The 14,377-nt window shown below is 38.4% G+C and overlaps 1 protein-coding gene across 3 annotated transcripts in view; it reads left to right on the forward strand.

The window, feature by feature from the left end:
- The window catches only part of LOC111141454 (minichromosome maintenance 8 homologous recombination repair factor), a 45,036-nt gene that overhangs the window by 4,302 nt on the left and 26,357 nt on the right, over positions 1 to 14,377 (forward strand). For 2 of the 3 annotated variants that reach the window (XM_022494027.1, XM_022494029.1), the window contains exons 4-8: positions 348 to 430; positions 1,047 to 1,196; positions 3,111 to 3,214; positions 3,988 to 4,186; positions 7,857 to 7,942. In XM_022494027.1, the coding sequence (XP_022349735.1) occupies positions 348 to 430; positions 1,047 to 1,196; positions 3,111 to 3,214; positions 3,988 to 4,186; positions 7,857 to 7,942 (622 nt within the window). The remainder of the gene's footprint in view (positions 1 to 347; positions 431 to 1,046; positions 1,197 to 3,110; positions 3,215 to 3,987; positions 4,187 to 7,856; positions 7,943 to 14,377) is intronic. The other variant, XM_022494028.1, reaches the window with a different exon arrangement.

Consider the following 14,377-nt stretch of genomic DNA (forward strand, 5'->3'; position numbering starts at 1 on the left):
AAAATAATTTGTTATAATTGTTATAATTTTAATTTTAAGCTTTATTATGTAAGCTATTTGAACTACTAGGTCCTATTAAGTGTCAAAGGTTCGGTACAAAGGTTCCCAGATGTTGGTGCTTTTAGAGAGAGTCACTTCCTATCTGCATTTAAGATTATGCAGACCTAAACTTGTTTTAGAATCTTAACTGTTCACTCAGTACTTACCTATATTCTTACGAAAATGTAATCAGAATGCAAAGTAATTGGAAAAAGTCTTTTAGCATGTATACACATTTCTTCCATCTCATGAAAAATACATCTGTACACATGTGATTATTAGCGCTAATGCCATTTTGTTTGGATTAGTTTACAGCAGTAGCTCTCCTTTGATTCAGAAGATTCAAGCATTTGAACATTTTTTCACAAGTCGTATTGATCTATATGATAAGGTAAGATTCCTGTACAGCAAAGCTACTAGTCCACATTTATGTGTTGTTTTCTTGAACAATGTATTTGAGGTATTATGATCAGTAGATGCTGCAGCCAGACTGCCTTGATCCAGATCCCAGCTCTGCCACTTATTTGCAGTGTGGACTTGAGTGTATTTCTTAAGTTCTTTGTACCTTGGTTTTCTTATGTATCAGTTGGGCATAATAGTATTAATACCACCAAGGGCTGTTAAGAGGCGTAAATAAGGGGCGCCTGGGTGGCTCAGTGGGTTGAAGCCTCTGCCTTCGGCTCAGGTCATGATCCCAGGGTCCTGGGATAGAGCCCCGAATTGGGCTTTCTGCTCAGCAGGGAGCCTGCTTCCCTTCCTCTCTCTCTGCCTGCCTCTCTGCCAGCTTGTAATCTCTGTCTGTCAAATAAATAAATAAAATCTTTAAAAAAAAAGGAGGCATAAATAAGTTAATATATTTTAAATACTTTAAGTGGTACAAAGCTTACTGTACTTACTCATTGTTATCACTGTATAAACATGCTTTTTCAAAGTGTGTAATTGAATGTTTAGTTATGTTAGTTAACTTAAAAAAACCATCATTGCTTTCATGCCTTAATATTTTCTAGGATGAAATAGAACGAAAGGGAAGTATTTTGGTGGATTTTAAAGAACTGACAGAAGACGATGAAATGGCTGACTTGATACCAAATATAGCAAATGAGTTGAGGGATACACCTGAGAAAACCTTGGCTTGCATGGGTCTGGCAATACATCAGGTAAAGACTTATCTTGTCTGGACTCTGTCAAAAAAAAAATTTTTTTTTTAAAGATTTTATTTATTTATTTGACAGAGGGAGATCACAAGTAGACAGAGAGGCAGGCAGAGAGAGAGAGAGAGAGAGAGAGAGAAGCGGACTCCCTGCTGAGCAGAGAGCCCGATGCAGGACTCGATCCCAGGACCCTGAGATCATGACCTGAGCCGAAGGCAGTGGCTTAACCCACTGAGCCACCCAGGTGCCCCTCTGTCAAAATTTTAAAGGAAGATTTTACAATAACAGTACACTTTCTAAAAGATACCATTCATTTTGTATACAACAGCTTATCTAAATACAACATTTATTTGATTTGATTTAGTTTAGTCTATTGAAGATAATACAGAAATTAAAGAGCTCCCTGGAAACAGTCTCATAGGGAAGATAAGACAAGGATTGTGTTATCAGTTATGAACTTGGAAAGCAACCTCAGATTTAGTTTCCTATGACATGAGGCAAGTCACTTACTCTCCCTGAGAGTCTCCATATATAAACTGAAAATGATAGTATGTGCTGTGTCTGCCTGACTTTTTCCCAGGCTAGGTGACAAAACACATGTGAAAGTATTTAGGCTGCCAAAGAGGTAAATGCTTCAAAGTAAAGAGTAGTAGATCTCAGAACAGGCACGGATAAAGTATTGTCTGTGGATAAAGTACTGGCTGTATTCAGAGATAGAGATAAGACCCTCAGTGAGTGGGGAGGAATGGGGAAAGCTCAGAGGAAGACTTTGTAGAGATGGTACAGTTATGATGGGTCTTAAAGTTGTATCTGAGAAGTGCACATAGAGCAGAGGAGGTAATGGTAGCGGGGTGCAAGGAATAGTTCATTACAAAGATGTGTACACTGTGTACACTGCTTTCTGGTCTCTACTGGAGACCAGAAACCTTGGTGTTGTCTTCAGAGTCCTCTCATTAGTTCTCTGTGTCCAAGTCACCACATTCTTTCATTTCTATTTCTGAAACATCTCTTAAATCCCCCTCTTTTCCACCTTTACTGCGTCAGTCTTAAACCTTCATTATGTTTCCTAAACTTGCTGGACCTGGTAGAACATGATCTGTCTTTGGAAACTGGTGACTTTTCTGCAAAGTGAAATCTAAATCCACTCTGTGGCATTGAAGGCCTTCCATGATCTAGTTCAACTTCCTCCACTTTCACTCACTATCATTCAGCTAAGCTGAGTTCTCCCCAGGATTCTTTCAATAGTCTGATCTCTTACACATGCTGTCCCTTAACCATGGAATGCCCTCTTGCATTGCATGTCCAAATTTGGGGGGTGTGATGCTATTGTCTCTCCATGAAACCTTTCTCATGGCCTTTTCTTCAAAATTTGCATAGTGTTTTGTCTTTAAATCTTTATGGTCTTTGTAACAATCAGAGCTATGTATGTGCATCTCATTTTCACTCTTAGATTGTCCGCATACTGCTTTATATACAAGAGGTTATTAAATACTTATTTAATGTCAATGCCAGGGGAGCAGTTATTGAGTATTTCAAAAGTCATCTTTATCTTTTCTGTCTTAATAAATCACTGAATATGGAGAAATAGAAAAATGTTTCCACCAGAGCCTGTCCAGGAGGTAATAATAGCTTTAGGGCCCACTGTAACAACTTTTACTATTAAGCTTAGTTTGGACGGAAAGTAGTAGATAGGGATGCTGGAGTTTTCCAGTCCAGGGACCACAAAATCCCAGGTAAAACAATCCACTATAAAGTAAGTAGTCATAATTAAGTATCAGAGTTTTAAAGGGCTGTTAGAGTTCTGTTAATATTCTGCTCTGAACTGTTTATATTCATAAACTTCATATTTTCTGTAAAAGAGTTCTGCTTCAAGAGGATGTTTTGTTTTCCAACTTTTAAGTAAATACTTGTCCTGTTTAGGTGTTAACAAGGGACCTTGAAAGGCATGCAGCTGAATTACAAGCCCAAGAAGGATTGTCTAGGGATGGGGAAACAATAGTAAATGTGCCACATATTCATGCAAGGTGAGGATTTGCTAGTATTGAAGTAATATTTAGAATCTCACATTTAAGACTTTTAAGAATGAGAACCTTGTTTTATAAAGCCAAAGAAATTGGTAAAAAGGATATGAGTTCTTTGCTATCTCACTGGTTATAACACCCAAGTGAACCCCCTGAGCATTCTTAAGAGATCATGACAAAAATAAACTTTTCCTTTCTAAATAAGGTGTTTTCCCAACCTTCATATCTTTATAAACATTGATTTTGGGTGTATACTTATCAAGTCCCTGCTATTTAATACTCTATATAATACACTAAGTGGTGTGATTGTAATTTGTTGCATTTACTAAGTTTTTGTTAGACACAGAGCAAATTGCATTTTGTTTTTCTTTAATTCATCTTTATTTTAAGATTTTAAATTCTCATTAGAAGAAATGAATAAGATAATTACTAGGGTTTTTTTCTTTTCCTGAATTTATAGAAGACATTGTGTTAACAGTTTTTGAAAAAGAAGTTAGAAACTGAAAAGTCACTTTTTTGTTGCCAAAATTTTTCTGTTGGTATTATTTTTTTCCTTTTTTCCCTTAGAGAACAGCCAATGAAATAAGAAAAGGGAAGATTTAGCATTTTTTAATCTTTAAGAATGATTTAATTCTTGTGAAATTTCTGATGTGAAGGGATGATACGGTTGGAGTACTCCAGTCGCTCCTAAAAGGAAGTTGTGAAGATAGAGATAATGTCCACTGTTGGTTCATTTGTAAATTCACAGATAAATACATTCTTGTTTTTGTTTCTAGGGTCTATAACTATGAGCCATTGACACAGCTCAAGAATGTCCGGGCAAATTACTATGGAAAATACATTGCTCTGAGAGGGACAGTGGTTCGAGTCAGTAATATAAAGCCTCTTTGCACCAAGATGGCTTTTCTTTGTGCTGCATGTGGAGAAGTTCAAGGTTTTTCTCTTCCAGATGGAAAGTATAATCTTCCCACAAAGGTAATATGTTCTTTAACTTAATTATTTATTTTGGCAAAGAAGGCAAATCAGTTCACAGAAAACATTTTCCAGTGTTTCTGAACACAGAGTTTATTTTTATTTTTAACTTTCAGTTTTTAAATTATGAAATACTTAAGGGTATAGAAAATAAAGAAATAAAACATTAATCACTACCCAGAAATTACATTTTGCCAATTCCAGATATATTTTTAAAGATAAAAATAAAGCATTACTGGTGGTGATTAGTGTCTCTTGTAGCCCCTTGCTTATACCATTCCCAGGGATAATCATTATTCTGAAGTTAATGTGTATTCTTTCTATTCAAATTTTTATATTTTGACTTTAATAGGTATACACATCAAGTTTTCTTTATTCTGCTGTCTGAAAGTGAGGTGTTCCTTTTTTATTAATTTCTTTAGACTATAGATCTTAAAGCCATAGAAAAGTGAATATCTGTATACCCACCATTTTGAATTGGCAAATATTAATATTTTGTAATTTTAGCTTAAATTTTTAAACATAAAATACCAAGTATTAGAGTTGAAGTTTCTTCTTTGTTGCCCTCACCAGTTCCATGCACTTTTTTCCATCCTCAAAGGGAGCCACTTTCTGAAATTAGCATGAGTTCTTCCAGTTTGCATTCTCATACCTGACTATATACCTGGAGGGTTTGTTTTGTTGTGTTTGTTTTTACAAAAATGATAGACTGAATGTAACATTCTGCCAATTTTTTTTTCACTTGGTTATTTTGGACTTTACCTATCTTAATACACACCTAGTTCTTTCATCTTTACTATTGTGGAGTATTCCGTTGAATGAATAGTCACTATTTATCCATTCTCCTGGTGGACATTTGTATTGTTTCCAGTTTTTTTACAGTTATATGATGCTGCAGAGACATTCTTGCACATGTCTCCTTAGCAGAAGACTTTCTCAGTAGTGGGATATACTTATTGTTAACTATGAGATGTTGCCAAAAAACTTTCCAGAGTTGTTGGTCCCAGCTTACACCCCTCTTGGTAGTGTTAAACAATTGCCATTTCTCTGTATTCTCATCAACACTTGGTATTGTTAGACTCTTTAGATTTTGGCGGGCTGATTGGTATAAGTAGTATTTATACCAATTTCTGTTGTAGTTGAACATCTTTTCACATCTTTATTGGCCATTGAATTTCCTTCTTTCTTGAATTTTCTGTTTAATATCTTATTTTTCTGTTTATACTATTGATGGGAGTTCCTTATGAATTCTAGATACTAACCATGGATTATATATATTACGGATGTCTTCCAGTATTTGCTTTATCTTTTAACCTTGTGGTGTATTTTTTGTTCTGTAGTTTTATATTTTGACGTGGTTAAATTGATATTTTTTTCCCTTATAACTTTTATGTTTTAAAAAGCCTTGCTTAAAAAGCCTTCTTCACTTGAGCATTATAAACATATCTCTTATATTTTCTTTTAATATTTTTAAGTTTCATTTTTATTTTTTTATTATTTTTAAAGATTTTATCCATTTATTTAAGAGGGAGTGAGTGAGTGAGAGCACACACATGAACAGGGGTAGGGGCAGAGGGAGAGGGAGAAGAAGGCTCCCTGCTGAGCAGGGAGCCTGACTTGGGGCTCGATCCTAAGACCCCAGTATCATGACCTGAGCCAAAGGCAGATGCTTAACTAACTGAGCCACCCAGGTGCCCCAAGTTTCATTTTTGTATTTAGATTTTTGTCCATCAGGAATTTAATCTTAGGAATGGCATAAAGCTGAGGATCTAATTTTGTTCTTGTAAGTGAAAAGCCAGTTGTCATCATTTATTTATTAATTAAGCCCTGTATTCCTACAGATGTGTATTGTTTCCTCTATGGCACACTGTCTTGTAGACATGTGAATGCATTTCCTTTCACTGGTCCTATACTAGCTCTATACAGTCCTATTTACATTGATCTCATTAAAACTTTTGAAATGGCAGGGAGACTTACTGTATCTATTCTTCTATTCCATAGTTTGCCTTTATCATCCTTGGACTTTAAACAAGCCTAAATATATTTTTTTTAATTTATTTTTATTTATTTGACAGACAGAGATCACAAGTAGGCAGAGAGGCAGGCAGAGAGAAAGGAGGGGAAGCAGGCTCCCTGACAAGCAGAGAGCCCGATGCGGGGCTTGATCCCAGGACCCTGGGATCATGACCTGAGCTGAAGGCAGAGGCTTTAACCCACTGAGCCACCATCCTTGGACTTTAATAAATTTTACATTTATTACATTTTTACACAAATTGAAATTTTTAAGGGTTCCTTCTCTTACAGGAAGAACAGGGTATGTGAGATTTGGCTATTGTTTCCAATAATCAGTGGTATTGGTAAGTGAGTGTCGTCTACTATTTGTCTGGGCTTAAGGTTCAGGCTCTGCCTTTAGTTCAGAGGCCACAATTTCAATCCTGACTTACTGGGTAATTTCTGTTAACTGTATTTGATCAAGGTATTTCCAGGCCTCCCAATATAATGGGTAGTAATGCTGACTGGGAAGATGAGTGCTAGTGTGAAAAGGGTTCTGCATGTGTCTGAACTTCCATGAATTGAAGTGACCAGAAAGATGGTTGTTTAGGTGATCCATGTTTTAGTCCCTATTACTGTATAACAAATCAGCCTAAAACCTAGTGGCTTAAAATAACAACAGTCATTTAATTTTTTCTCATGGTTTCTGTTAGTCTGAAGTTTGGAAGAACTGCTTGGCTGGGTAGTTCTGCATCTAGGTCTCTTACAGAGTTGTAGTCAGACGGCGGATAAAGCAGAACAGCAAGAGGCGGGGGGCTAGCTGGGCATCTCTTCTCCATGAGTCTCTCTGGGCTGGTTTTGGCTTCTGGTACACAGTACGGCAACTTAGTCTGCTCACTTGGCTGCTGAGAGCTTCAAGAAATGGGTCCAGCTCTTGTGAAAAAATGGCTTTGCCTCTTTTGACCTAGCCTCAGAAATCAGGTGACATCACTTCTGTTGGTTACAAAGTGAGTCATAAGCCTGTCCAGATCCCAGAAGAGGGAAATTAGACTCTTATTTCTTGATGGGGGAGTGGGAGTTCTAGAAAGGCTCATGGGGAGATACTGTTGCAACCATATTTGGAAAATACAGTCAACCACAGTCTCTGAATTTGTAAATGCATCTTGAGGTCCAAATAGCAAACAAGTGACTTTTAAAAACTTGAACACAATTCACTTGCTTTTTGAGGATCGTCTCTGTGTGCAGTAAATATTATACAAACAGTGCAGAAGGAAGTGAGATAGGAGAGCTTGGGATTAAAGGAGACCCAGGAAGACTTTGGAAAAGGTGAGGATTGGGCTGGATATGTGGGACTGGATGCAAGAGGGCATTCAAGGATCAGGAGACTGCACACGAAGGAATATGTGCTCAGTGTGAGAGGCTTGTGAGGAGCCTTGCACACCCACAGCCGAAAGAAGAAGAGCAGTGATCAAGAGGGACCAGCTGAAAAAATGCTTCAAGAGCTTATAATACAGAATTGGTGCAGGTGGAAATAGAAAGTCATTAAGCTTGTAGTGCATTTTATTATAACACCCTTCTGGGACCAACTTAAAACAATATTAAATGAAGCATTTTAATTTGCATTTTCCTGAGATGTAATTGTAGTTTATCAAAATCTGGATGTGAATTAATCTTGTTGCAGTGTCCTGTGCCCGCATGTCGAGGGAGGTCATTCACTGCTCTCCGTAGCTCACCTCTTACGGTTACAATGGACTGGCAGTCAATCAAGTAAGTAATCAGACTAAATAAGACACAGGTTTTAGATCTCTCATACTGCCAAGTAAATCTAGAATATTACTGTATTATGCAGTGAGTCTTATTTATAGACAATGATAAAGTATATAATAATGGATTTATTTGGTTAAGGGTTTATATGTTGAAATTAATGCCTTTATTTGAAATTTGTTCTATATTAGATTCCAGAAAAGATTTTAAGTACAAGTATCACGTCCTTTTACTACTGAGGGATAGTTCATTTTATTTCTCACTTATGTGATTCATTGAACTGGATATATACCAACAAAGTTGTATGATTTTCTTTCCATGCTGTGATAGAAATGTTGTTTAGAAGTTTTAAAATAAAGAATCCTTTAGAAACGGGCATGTGTTTTATTTCATGTTCTCACTATCTGTGAGGCATTTTACTATAGGTTTTTTTTTTTTAAGCTATTTTTTGCAGATTATATGGTTGTGTGTGTGTCTATTTTTTTTTTAAAGATTTTATTTATTTATTTGACAGAGATTACAAGTAGACAGAGAGGCAGGCAGAGAGAGAGGAAAGGAAACTAACTCCCTGCTTACCAGAGAGCCTGATGCAGGGCTCGATCCCAGGACTCTGGGATCATGACCTGAGCCGAAGGCAGAGGCTCTAACCCACTGAGCCACCCAGGCGCCCCGTGTGTGTCTATTTTTAACCCAATAATTTATTCCATTTTATCTGGCTATAGTCTCATAACTCATCCCTGAAAATGAAATAATGGGTAGTTTTTGTTTTTAAGATTTTATTTATTTATTTGACAGAGAGACAGAGATTACAAGTAGGCAGAGAGGCAGGCAGAGAGAGAGAGAAAGAGAGGAAGGGAAGCAGGCTTCCTGCTGAGCAGAGAGCCCAATGTGGGGCTCAATCCCAGGACCCCGGGATCATGACCTGAGCTGAAGGCAGAGGCTTTAACCCACTGAGCCACCCAGGCACCCCGATAATGGGTAGTTTTGAAGTCAGAGTGCTACCAAGAAACCTAGCTAAAACAGGTGATGGTCTTAAAAAAACTAAGAACCTAGAGAAAAAGTGAGATGGATTGCTACAAAGCCCCGTCTTACCTCCCTTCACCTCTTTCAGTTCTGTAAAAACTAACACCAACATATGTAATTCTACAGTATGCTGAGATCTTCACAAATTCTCCATTTTATAAAAGAAGAAATGTTTGAGAATTTTTTTTACATTTTATTTAAAAAAATTTTAGTTCCAGCATAGATAACAGTGTTATATTTAGTTTCAGATGTACGATATAGTGCTGCTCAGTGCTCATCACAGTAAGTGTATTCTTAGTCCCCTTCACCTGTTTCATCCATCTCCCACCCACATCTCCTCTGGTAATCAACAGTTCGTTCTCTATAGTTATGAGTCTGTTTCTTGGTTTGTTTCTCTCTTTTTTTTTTCCTTTGTTCATTTGTTTTGTTTCTAAAATTCCACATATGAGTGAAATCGTATGGTATTTGTCTTTCTCTGATTGACTTATCTCACTTAGCATTATACCAGATAGCTCCATCCATGTTGTTGCAAATGGAAAGGTTTTATTTTTTTTTAGGGCTACGTTTAAGACTCTCGAGCGTGATTTGTGCCCTTTTAGTTCACAAGCGTCTGCAAAGACTGTAGGGCTTTCACCACTGAAGGGGGTGATAAGGGCCTCAAAGGAGCTATGGCTCACAATAGGATAGGTGCATAGAACGTCCATGGTAATTCATTTATTTGAACAAAATCTTTTTGCTTTTTGGTAAAAATAGCAGACAAGAAAATAGGCTTAAATATTTTAATTGGATTTGAATGATGATCTCTTGACATTAGGTCAGATTTAGAAAGGGAGGCCATTTAGGGGTGCGTAATGGCACAGTTGGTTAAGCTGGTTTTGGCTCAGGTCACGGTCTCAGGGTCATGAGAATGAGCCCCAAGTCAGGTTCCACACCCACTGGGAAGTCTGTTAGAGATTCTCTCTCTCCTAGTTCCCTTGGTCTCTCCCCACCTTGTAAAATAATAAACTTTAAAGAAAAAGGGAGGCCATTTAAATCCTTTTCTGGAATCTTTAAATCATTTTCTTTTTTAAATATTTTATTTATTTGTTTGAGAGAGAGCATTAGCAGGGTGAAGGCAGAGGGAGAAGCATATTTCCCGCTGAGTGGGGAGCCCAACACTGGGCTCAATCCTGGGTCTCCGGGATCATTGCCTGAGCTGAAAGCAGACACCCAACCAACTGACCCACCCAGGCACCCCTTTTCTTGAATCTTTAAATGTAAGGTATTGCTAAAGTTCATTTTGATTGAGTTATAGTAACACTTTGTTAGTATAGTATTAGCTTACATTATGGTTTTATTCTACTAATGTATAGATATGTAAAATGACTACATACCCTAGGTGAAAGGTCTTCCTGCACTTAGAGTAAATTCAGTTTCATTTTTTTCTGAGGCTTAGTTTGGAATGGTCATAAAGAATTATTGTTTCTCAGCTAGTGCATTGAAATATTTGAATGCATCAAAGTGACAGCTTTGCATTTGAAGCAGTCCCAGTTCTAAAGGTTTACCTGGTAAAAACAGTCACAGTATGTGAAGAAATAGTTGCGGAAAGTGTATGTTTTCACTGTGTGTGTGTGTGTACAGCCTAAACATCTGAAGAAAATGTTTTAAGTAGGATGGTACAAGAGTATTGTGTAGCCATTAACTATGATGTTGCAGGAGAATATTTTGAAATGACATTAAAAACGTGTACAGTGTTTTCAGTGATAAAACTGGCAAGAAATACAAAAATATGTTGAGAAGATACTCTCGGAAATGAGATTAGAGTAATTGCTAATTTTTCTTTCTGTTTATCTGTTTTAGTAAGAAAAGTCTAAATTAGGAGATGTATAATGAATCCAGATGTATAATGAATGTATTCCAAAGTTATTATTTTAACATTCAGGGTTTTTACTTCCATTCATTATTTAAAGAAGTTTTAAAGACTTCTGAGGAAGATGGCAGAGTATGAGGATCCTAAGCTCACTTGGTCTCATAGATACAAGTAGGTAACACCCACATCAGTGTAAATAATCCCAAAAGCAACATGAAGACTGGCAGAAGAGACTCTCCACTGCTAAATATAGAGAAGAGGACACAAGAGGGTAGGAAGGGTGAAGAGGTGGTCAGGAGCCTAACGGATCCATGGGACTATGGGGGAGAGACTCAGCAGCAGTTATAGGCAGGGGAGAGAAGCAGACCTCCACAGCAGGCACCCAGGCACAGGGAAATTGCATGGGGAAGGCAAACACCCATAACCTTTGGTTTTGAAAACCAGAGGGGCCTCATTTTGTGAGTTCTTACAATCAGCTGGGCTTAACACCTGAACTTTAAAAATCAGTGGCTCAGCTCTGGGAGAGCTGGATGGTGAGAGGAAGTAGAGTCCCTGCCTTCAAACAGCACAACAAACAGCCCTGCTAAGATGCAGCATAGAAGCAACAGTTTAAAAAATTCCTGGTTATCCCTGGGGCTAATAATACATTATATGTTAATAAAAAAAAAATAATTTTTAAAAATTATTGAAAAAAAACCTAGACAAAAAGGAGTTTCAAAAAAAAGTTCCTTGTTATACAGGAGGGAGATTTGTTTACTAATCAGAGCATGTACTGGAGGGGCAGGCGTATTTGGGAGACTTATTGAAGAACAAAAGAGCTGGAGGGTGCTATTTCCCCTCCCCGATCCCCAGCCTAGATACAGAGACACCTGTGGGAACCAGGACAGTGCAGTACTCTCCACCTTCCACCTAGCTTGCTAATGGTACACCCCACTCCTATACTTTTCTGTGGACTCAGCCCCTCCAAGTAGAGCAGTTTTCCCAGTGACTACAGCTCCCCTCATGCAGCCAGCTGGTGCGGCCCTTGCTGACACTGTGCACATAACTCCCTGCATTCTCCTGCCGGAGAGCATCCAGAGTGGCACCACGGTGTGGCAGTGAGCAAGCAGCCCTGACAAGGGCCAACACCACTCCAAAGTGACTCCTACCCCGGGGAGAGGGGAAGATAACCATTCGTACCAATCCAGCGGTGTCCCCAGCAATGGGCTGGGACAGACATCTGGTCTGACTATAGGCCCTGCCCACCAAGAGAAGCTTCTCGGGGGAATAATACAGGGAGAGCACCCTGCAGTTTGGTGTTCCTGCAGCTCTGGCAAACACCTGGCCTCAGTCAACTCAAGCCTGGGGTGGCCCAGACTGGCCCACTAACAACACGGACCAAACCCTGCCCACAACAGGCAAAGAGAACCATTATAGACTACTGGACTGAAGACAAAATGTGTCTCAGCCATAATAGGGCACATGGAACACACATAGGAGATACCCCTGAAGGGCCAAGTTCTTAAGAACAGGAGCCATTGCCCTGCAGGGCATTACAGGACCCCTTCTTCAGAAAGCCACTACTTTCAAGAGCAGGAGACATAGCTGATTTTTCTAACACAGAAACAGAGTCAGTCAAAATAAGGAAGCAGAGGACTATGTCCCAAGTGAAAAAACTGGAGAAAATCACAGCAAGAGACCTAAATGAAATGGAGATAAACAATATGCCTGATAGAGAGTTTAAAGTAATGGTCATAAAGATACTTGTTATAGTAGAGAAAAGGGTGGAAGACCTCAGTGAGACCCTCAGCAAAGAGAAAACACAGAAAAGAATAAATCAGAGATGAAAAACTCAATAACTGAAATTAAAAATACACTAGTGGGAATAAATAGTAGACTAGCAGAACAGGTCGGAGACTTGGAGGACAGTAATGAAAAGCATGCTGAACAGGAGAGAGGAAAAAGAATAAAAAATGAAAATAGACTTACGGAATTCAGTTACACCATCAAGCATAACAACATTTACTATAGGGATCCCAGAAGAAGAAGAGAGATAAAGGGGTCAGAAAATTACTTGAAGAGGGACGCCTGGGTGGCTCAGTTGGTTGGACGACTGCCTTCGGCTCAGGTCATGATCCTGGGCTGCCGGGATCGAGTCCCACGTTGGGCTCCCAGCTCCATGGGGAGTCTGCTTCTCCCTCTGACCTTCTCCTCGCTCATGCTCTCTCTCACTGTCTCTCTCTCAAATAAATAAATAAAATCTTAAAAAAAAAAAAATTACTTGAAGAAATAGGAACCCAAAACTTACCAAATCTGGGGAAGGAAAGAAATAGGAAGCACAGAAGGCACTAAAAAAAAAAATCAAATTAAGGAGGTCCAAGACACATAGTAGTTAAAATGGTTAAAAAAAAGAATAGTGATAAAGAGAGTTTTAAAAGCTGTGAGAGAAAAGAACAAAAACATTTACATACAGAGGGAAACCCCATAAGGCTATCAGTTGATTGTTGAACAGAAACTTTTCAGACATATCTTTTGGGAGTCATAATTCAGCTCACTGCCATTGTGAAGTAAGTTAGAGAATTAAAAATAATTGGTAGCAGCCTGTGTCCGTTGATAGATGAATGAATAAAGATGTGCTGTCTGTGTGTATGTGTGTATAAATATAATGGAATGTTACTCAGCCATAAAAATGAATGTGAGTTTTGCAACAACATGGAGGATTGAGAGAGTATAATGCTAAGTGAAATAAACCAGTCAGAGAAAGACAAATACCATATGATTTCACTCATATGTGGAATTTAAGAAACAAAACAAATGATCAAAGAGAAAAAGAGACAAACCAAAACAAACAGAGTCTTAACTGTAGGGAACAAACAGATGGTTACTAGAGGGGAGATGAATGGGATGGGTGAAATAGGGGCTCATCGAGATGAGCACTGAGTCATGTATGGAATGGTTGCATCACTATGTTGTACACCTGAAACTAATATGAGAATGTATGTTATCATCCTGGAATTAAAATTTTAAAAAAAGGCTAGGAACAGATCACAAATGCCGGACTGGTAACTGTTGGGCTTTCAAAGCCATGGTTGGTTTAAAGCCTTGGTTCCCATCATATGCCAACAAAAATCCATTGACCCAGAAGATTTTATGAAGTCCTGTGGAAGCCATCAGGATGGCTCTGTGGAATGAGAAAATACATGTACCACTGGCTTCAGCAGATGGGCTCCAGGTGGCCATCCCCAGGGGTTGGGAGCCAAGCGGCACTTGCCGGGGGAGATACTAATTCAGTTGGTGAAAAGATGGATGAGAGGTCCTAAGCCCCTAACCTCATGCTATATAATTGCTATATAATTAAATTGGAATGTGAGTGTGGCCAAAAAAAAAAAAGTTTTAAGGAAATGCCTGTAATATTCTTAAAAATCAGTGTAGAAGGCCACAGTTCCCACAACTGCTTATTGTGTTATACATAACTTTAAGTGACATCTTTTCATGGCTTCCCTCTCTTTACTCACCCACTCTCTGAACCAAGGATATTAGAGATGATGCACTTGCCTTTACTTCTCCCCCTTCTACTGCTAGGCTTC

Source organism: Enhydra lutris, unplaced genomic scaffold (assembly GCF_002288905.1).
Source record: "Enhydra lutris kenyoni isolate GAN:26980312 unplaced genomic scaffold, ASM228890v2 scaffoldscaffold6, whole genome shotgun sequence".
Lineage (NCBI taxonomy): Eukaryota > Metazoa > Chordata > Mammalia > Carnivora > Mustelidae > Enhydra > Enhydra lutris.